This window comes from Anneissia japonica, unplaced genomic scaffold, assembly GCF_011630105.1.
Source record: "Anneissia japonica isolate Jap-2015-1 unplaced genomic scaffold, ASM1163010v1 scaffold287714_len2871179_cov188, whole genome shotgun sequence".
In the NCBI taxonomy this organism is placed as follows: Eukaryota; Metazoa; Echinodermata; class Crinoidea; order Comatulida; family Comatulidae; genus Anneissia; species Anneissia japonica.
Window position 1 is genome coordinate 1,533,798 of NW_022755542.1, and position 8,340 is coordinate 1,542,137.

General features: G+C 30.7%; 1 protein-coding gene across 6 annotated transcripts in view; it reads right to left on the reverse strand.

The window, feature by feature from the left end:
• Window positions 1-4,301: 4,301 nt before the first annotated feature.
• The window catches only part of LOC117123553 (inositol polyphosphate-5-phosphatase A-like), a 42,773-nt gene continuing 38,734 nt past the window's right edge, over window positions 4,302-8,340 (reverse strand). For 5 of the 6 annotated variants that reach the window (XM_033269525.1, XM_033269524.1, XM_033269526.1 and 2 more), the window contains 2 exons: window positions 5,902-6,019; window positions 4,302-4,805 (listed from right to left, as the gene is read on the reverse strand). In XM_033269525.1, the coding sequence (XP_033125416.1) occupies window positions 5,943-6,019 (77 nt within the window). In that variant the 3' untranslated portion in view covers window positions 4,302-4,805; window positions 5,902-5,942. The remainder of the gene's footprint in view (window positions 4,806-5,901; window positions 6,020-8,340) is intronic. The other variant, XM_033269528.1, reaches the window with a different exon arrangement.

Here is an 8,340-nt window from a genome sequence, read left to right on the forward strand (position 1 = left end):
CTAACCTAATCTTGATAGGACGTGAGTATGCGATATGATGAATATGTTCTTATTTCGAAAGCTAAACCTGAACATCAATTAGCTGATGTTTATTATAAAGGGTTGTTTAAATTGCCTTCACATCTATTTAGCAAGATCACTCACAAATTACGTAGGCCTATACTACGCGCTGCGCAATAAATTAAGTTGCATGAGACCGCGGAATATTTTTTTAATCGTTAGAAAAAAACGATTGAAGGCGATCGCAACAACCACCCACCAATAGCGCCACACAGCAAGAACATTAATTTAAAAACACAGTTTACAAGTAAAAACTCATAATTCAAGCACTCGCAACGCACTGTAATTGATATTCTAAAAGTTCTTTTGATTCTCTTTGAGGTTACTTCATTTTAAATGTTTCACATATGCCGTCGTTATATAGCTTTGCTTTTAATTTCACCTGTTAATGGGGTGGCGCGAGCGGGGGATTGGCAGGAGGCCAAGACCCCCACGAGCTGTCCCCACCGGCAGGGGAAAAACACACTTCGCCGGAGAGAAGAAAAACATTCTATTTTTTACATATTTTTAGACTCTAAAATCAATTAATTAAGCCTTTCCCTAAATTGGATGACTTCCGAGAGATTTTTACGACGCCCAGCCACACGCCCACTTACGCTCTCGTCGGTAGACATCGGAAACCCCGTCGGAAGTCATAAACCCCGTCGGGCAAATCCTGGCTTAACCCTCTTTCATAAGCAATCTCTTTTCGTATCAAGAGTAAACGATTACATAAAATGAAAAAAAAAACAATTCCAATTCTCGGTACATATTTATTTTATTAGTTTCCCAAGTTAATCGAATAATCAAATCGTTGCCAATGTACTGACTGGTGTTTACAATATTATAGTCAATTAATAAAAAAAAGTAAATATAATATCAACAGTAGGCCTATGTATATTAATATCAAGCACCAATGAGATTCCAATCATACAGTATATGGAATTATGGTTTATGCCGTTCTTCCAAAAACAGTCGGATGACTTCCGAGAGATTTTTACGACGCCCAGCCACACGCCCACTTACGCTCTCGTCGGTAGACATCGGAAACCCCGTCGGAAGTCATAAACCCCGTCGGGCAAATCCTGGCTTAACCCTCTTTCATAAGCAATCTCTTTTCGTATCAAGAGTAAACGATTACATAAAATGAAAAAAAAAACAATTCAAATTCTCGGTACATATTTATTTTATTAGTTTCCCAAGTTAATCGAATAATCAAATCGTTGCCAATGTACTGACTGGTGTTTACAATATTATAGTCAATTAATAAAAAAAGTAAATATTATATCAACAGTAGGCCTATGTATATTAATATCAAGCACCAATGAGATTCCAATCATACAGTATATGGAATTATGGTTTATGCCGTTTCAATAAGCATTAAAAAATACCCAGATAATTATACAATTAGGTTCAAAATCTTTCTTGGTCCTTCGTGATATGGTCTGTAAATTTTAGGTTTGAAAAAAAATCTTCACTCACAAAATTTTCACTCAAGCCATATAAGGGCATGCGAAATAACATTTGGACCGAGAAAATCTTGGCATTTTACTTCATTACTCCTAGAAAGTGAAAACATTTAAATTCAATATCTACAGGTCTATTTTTATTTATTTAAGATACATACATACATAATTTATCAATAATTGCAACAGTCCACATTATTTCATTATATTTAAAAAAAAAGGTAAAATATGGGCGATAACATCAATGTTATATGAGAACTATGTTTACGTCACCTGTATTTTGTAAATACAACTTTTAATTACAATTCTAGTTCTAATTTCGATTAGACAGAGTATTTACAAGGAGAAAGACTTTCACGGGACAAATATGAAGAACACTAGAACACAGACAACGAATATGGTTATAGAAAAAAAAGTTATTCATAAATATTACATTGTAAACAATAACGCCAAATAAAATATCGTATTTAACTATAAAAAAAAAAAATTCAGCCTGAACTAGGATAACTGCAAGAAAATATTACAAGCAGAAGAAAGAATCGTTTGGGACTAAGATACTGTACCTAAGAATAATACACCCCATCAATACACTTTAAAAACGATAAATGTATTCATATGGAGTGATTTCAAAGCAAAGGATAATATTTTGATTAAAGCCAATTAATAAGTTTAATTAATAAAACACACACAAAATCTTTTGATTACTATTAATAATACGAAATCGAAATAGTGAATTCGCAATGAAAATCGAAAACCATGGATATGACCTCTAGTGTTGGAATCATAACTCAGCCATCAAATCTGAGGGCGGTATTCGAGTTTTTAACTGTCAAATGGCAGTATGATTCTCATAAAAATATTTACTCTTAAATGTTTGTATGATAAAATAATCATTCTGTAAATCCAGTAGTAAATATAAGATATGATTAAGAAACTAAAAACAATATAAGTATAAGATGAGGTAGAAAAGGGGTTAAAAAACAAGAAAATATTTTTTGACAGCAAACATGAATTTTTAGTAAGTTTAGTAATTGCAGCAAACAACAATTATAATATTAATTATAATAAATGTAATGATGATAATTAAACAACAATTACAATGATCACAATTCTTGAATAAATAACTCTCTAATTTACATAATAACCAGTATTTTCATAATACTATAATATTCATTAATACTCAATATACACGAGTACCAATATTTCTAAAACTAAATACTTCATTTTTACATCACTTGATACAGTTACAGTGTTTGCTTATTATGTGTATAGCTTTTGTTGTGATGATATTTTATTACAAGTTGCTTGAGTATTACTAAAATATTACATTCACATCCTAAAACAAAGTTCAAAGGTCAACTTCATAAATATCATCTTGCGATTAAATTTATTTAAAATTTACATCCTGTTAAATATATTTGAAAAAGCTAAGGTTAGTTTTACATTCATCCTATGTTCAAATGACACAAAACATCTATAATGAAATTCCACATACATATCTTGTTAAAAAAAAAAGCTGAAAAAAAAAAAGATAGAAAGGTTAATTGTTCCAATTGGGTTTAGTACTAAAAAATGTATCCAGAAATTACATTAAAATTGAATGAAATCAACATTTCTTTGAAAAAGCGACCCTCTCAACTAAAATAGGAAAGGTTATATGTTTCAATTGGGTTAGTATTAAAAATTGTATTCAGAAATTACATTAAAATTCAATGCAATCCAAGTCCACAGAAGAGCATACAAGTTAAATAAATCATTATATATTGAATTGAGAAATTAATTTCAATATTCTTCAGCAGGAGCATAAAACAGACAAGATGAGATTTTTTTTGATTTTTATATTATTATGCTGCTGATGGCAACTAAGAAACAATAAATTATTAATCATCAATTAATTGTTTTATGATGTCAAATTTGGAAAAATTTGAGGCTTTCAAAATTAGATTTGACAATAACATTTACATCCAATATCTGTTATCTTTCCACTTATTCTGGTATGACAGCATCATACTATATCAGTGGACGTCATCAAACGGTATAGAAAGGGAAGAGCCTGGTTTGCTTGTTTTGGGCATTAAAAAAAAGTATAAAAAAAAGTAATGCCAGATACTGAGCCCCACTTAACTTTTATATACTACAGATGTACCACCTTGGTTTGTTTTGTTTGTTTATTCTCATAACAGATAGTGCAATGGTTCTACTGTATTTAGTAGTAAATTACAGAGGGCACACCTCAATGACGTAACTAAGGGTGTAGCACATTTTTAAGCAGATAGGACTCTCTTTCATTTCTATACGCAGTGTCATCAAACACTTCTAACAGATAAAAATCCTTGATGTCATGATATCGCTTATTTAGCACCGTATTCTGTCTCTGTATATACTGATTATTATAAACTACTCCTGATTTCGCAAATTTTAGCAAACATTGTCCTGAAATTGTGGGTGGGTTTGTTTCTGCTAATGAAACCTGATAACCTTCTTTAAAATTTTAAGACACACTCCAACCACATAAAATAATGGTTTAGAAATGAAAATAGACATAAAAACATATGAAGCATAAAACTTGCTAAAGAAAAGTTTTCACGATTAGTAAAATAAAAATATAACTATTGATAAAATGCATTATAAAATATGTTGCTAGCACTCTAAAGTAAATATTTGGTGGTAACCCTGTAAACAATACTAAATAATCATGTCAACTATTATTATTTAATTTGAAGCAACATTTTCTGCATGCATATTATGAACATCTCAGCACTTGTACTTTGGTTCCATGTGTTTCAGCATATACATTTATATATATATATATAATATACATATCTAATATAATTTACATATATATAATATACATATATATAATATACACATACAAAATATACATATATAAAATATATAAACATAGATGTGTATGTAATAGCTCATAAGTAGTTTCTAAATATAATCCAGCAAGAAATGTCAAAAGGTTTGATTTAACAAAAAGAAAATTAATAATATTAAAACACTGGCCTAAAAAAGACTTTGTTAAAATGTCAGTAAACCTGAACTGTTGTAAAGTATAATGCTGTCCACATATTCATGTAACTCTAGATTGAATTGCAATATCTAGAACTAATCACCAATAAAATTCCTACACGGTGGTTTTCTTCAGCAATCGGTGATAGGATGGTAAGTTCATCTAAACGGCAGTCTTCTTCAACAATCGATGAAAGGTTTACAAGCTCATCTAAACGGCTGTTTCTTTAAATATTGGTGAAAGATTGTTGAATTTCCTCCAAACGATGTCCTGATTTTCTAAATCTGTAGCGCAAGAAAATTAATTTTGTTAGAATGATTGATTTTAAAATCAGAAACACTAATATGTTTGGAACTTTCTTGTAGTGTTTAGTTGTTAGGCATTAATTGTTAGCAATATGGAAATGCAGGGCAGGTTAATGTTTAGTAAAGGAAGGTTTGGGACAACATTTCAAGCATGATATTTTAAAATCTTCGGCCAATTTATATATTACTCATCTTCACAATTAATGAAAACTATAGAACAGGACTGCAAATGATCGAATAAGTACAGCACCAAACATGATTGCTTTAAATAAGCACTCATTTTTTTAGGGGCCTGAAAAAAATACAGATAAATGGAGTGGTGATGTCAGTTCAGTTTCTTTTACTCTTATTTTCAATTTTTTGAGTGTGTATTTTGTTGATTATCAGCATCATCTGGTATCTTATGAGGTTGTTTTACGTTTTTTTTATATTTTTTCTTTTAGGCACGCACATGCTCCAAGGATTTCCGACAGCGGAATATATCACTACCCTTCTCATCATAGGTGACATCCCTTTCACAAGACAAACATACACACATGATGCTTTACACAAACTAACAGATGTATGGCCTTCAGCCTGAAGTAAATTTACAACAGACGTACAAATATATGCGCGTGTTACTTCAGACGAGTGTCCATATGATGCTTTCCCAGGACATGATGTTCTTTAAATTTCATAGCTAGTTCAAAGCTTAGAAATATGTAAATTTTCAGGAAGTTGATAATCGCCACTTTCGTTGTCTCTCAACAGTTATTTTGCACAAATTCTTGAAATTTTAAACAATTATAAAAACATTGCATCTACAAGTGAGTGCATCTACACGGCGCTACTCTGGGCACATATTCCTTACATTCCTTGCGAAACGCGGAAGCAGCACACTTACTCCTGAGACTTCACACGAGTTAATCGTCTGTAGTAACTTGGTAGGTCTCACTCCAAAATACAGTTTCATTGCAGCCATATACCATTTGCAAAGCCAGCACTGCATATTATTAGATCTAGCAGTCAGCTGAAGCTAAGGTTATAACTAACACAGACATAGGACCAGACAATTTATTCAACAGTATGAATTTACCAGATTAAAGTTAGATGGGTAGATGATAGTAGCACTAACGATCAAACCATTATAGGGCCCTGCGTGCACACATATAATAATGTCAGCATTGCATGTCGAAGCGGAGACATAAATTGTCCTGTTAAGCAAAAAGCAATCCAAAGGAATTCTTGTTAAGAAACACAGGAAAACATGGGATATATGGAATGATTCTTTAGCAGACACAAAATTACCCTGAAGGAATCCACAGGATACAGGACAATATAAAAGACATGGGATATAAAAAATGTTTCCTCAAAATTTAAAATTTTCCTGAAGAAAAATGAAATCCAACGGAAATGTGGGATAATGAAGGAGATAGAATAAATATGAAAAATTTTTCAATGCTTTTCTAGGCTGGCTTCCTCGGGACATTTTCCTCCAGGACTGTTTCTCCCAGGACAATTTCCACAGACTTCCCCCTCCCTTTACATCTTCTGATATATAATTGATCGTCAGAGGAGGGCGGATAAAAAATAAAAATAAAATTTTGGTTTTATAATTAGCAAGTTTTGCAAAATAAAATGTTATAATTGAATGTAAACAGTGTAGTAATGGGATGGTTAAATGCTTAAAATTTATATAGTTACGAAGAAGTATACATATCTTATTTTTGGAGATTTCAAGGCAGTGGCGAGTGTAATAAAAATAAGGAAAATCTTGTATTTTTTCTAAAATTTCCATTTTTTCGTGGATGTGGGTGGCCAAAAATAAAATTTTATTTTTATTCAAAATTATCATTATTGGCGGGTGGGGGGGTTCACTAGTAGTATTAACTGCTGCTACGTTCGTTTAACCATTATACCTCCATGTTCTCAATACTGTTATGTGTTATATTATAATTAATTTGATATTAAAAAAATAAATAGTAACTAAAAAGAGCATATGCAAATGAAGTAAGCTTAATGTATGTAATTCATATTGCTTTTTATGTTTAACTATTATAATCCATGTCTTCAATAACGTTATATCATAATTTAATGATAATGATAATAACAACAATAATAATAAGCATTTAATTTAATAATAACAAATTAATATTCATAAAGAGCAAATGTATTTTATTTTTATAAAAAATAATTATGTACAAATTTTAGCTTTGTAAGTTTTTACTTTCAGTAATTAATTTCTTATATTGTTGAGATAATTTGCCGCCTACTGCGTATAAATATTTTCCATGTAAATATTGTTGTTAATTGATTTAATAAAGATTTAATAAAAGAGATGATATCAATCTTAATGTATTCCTTGTATTTAAATTCTTGTTTTATTTTATAAAGGGGGTGGGGGGGTGGAGCAAAAGTCAGGGTGAATTGTCCTAGTGGAAGGGGAAAATGTCACAGGAGAAATGTCCAGGGGACAACCGGCCAGCTATCATAAGAATATAAGAAAATTGAAATATAAGTTCATGATTGAATTTTTATCATGCAATCGTACATTAAATCAATGGACACAACAAGTTTTTTTCATAATTCCATAATTTTGAGGAATGGATTGGGAGGTAGGAGGAAGAATTTAGGGGTAAAAAGGGTAGAATTAGATCAACAAGCAATGTAGTATTATTATTAACCATGCATAAAGCTCTGTCCAGATTATCTTTGACAAAAAACTGTTGTATGCCCATATATAGTCATGATGTGCCTATATATGGTAATGATGTGATGTCATCATGACCATATTTAGGCATGTCACATGTTTTTGTCAAATAAAATTTGATAGTCTGGGCAGGGCTTAATATTAATTGTTTCACAAAATATAACATCAACCAGAAGCATTATTGCATGCAGCTAAGCAATGCATTCCTCAAATATAATTTCAGTAAATTGTTAATTGTACAAAAAATATATCATATAAAATGCAAAACTACAATTTATGATGAATTCATATCAATACAGATAAAGTTTAAGTTTTTTATATTTTTTTAATTTTATATCTATTTAAGTATATATATATATATATTTATATATAATTTATATATATAAAAATAACTTTTTAATTTTTACCATGGGAGAGAAAGTTTTGTACTGTGACATTACTTTGTTCAATTGAAATTAACCTCAAAAACCTGGATGATCTCAGGGAAAAGACAATTTGGTTCTCGTCAAAAGGTTCAATTCAACTTGAGTGTGCATTAAAGCAGTTTTCTTCAATAAAAGAGACCTGTTATTTTTGTTTCAGCTCGGTTCTATTTTCACACAACCCGGATTCACCTTGCTTGTAAGCAAGTAATCTGTGCAAGTCACCAAATCAAAAAGTAATTAAGTTAATCAGGTTAGGTTGTCAAAACATTTCCAAAGGTTTTATGGTGATGAACCAAAATTTCTCTCCAATTTTATTTCAAGCCTCAGTCAGTGGTCTGTCTCTTATACACATCTAGATGTGTATAAGAGACAGTGTATATATATTTATATATTTATATAT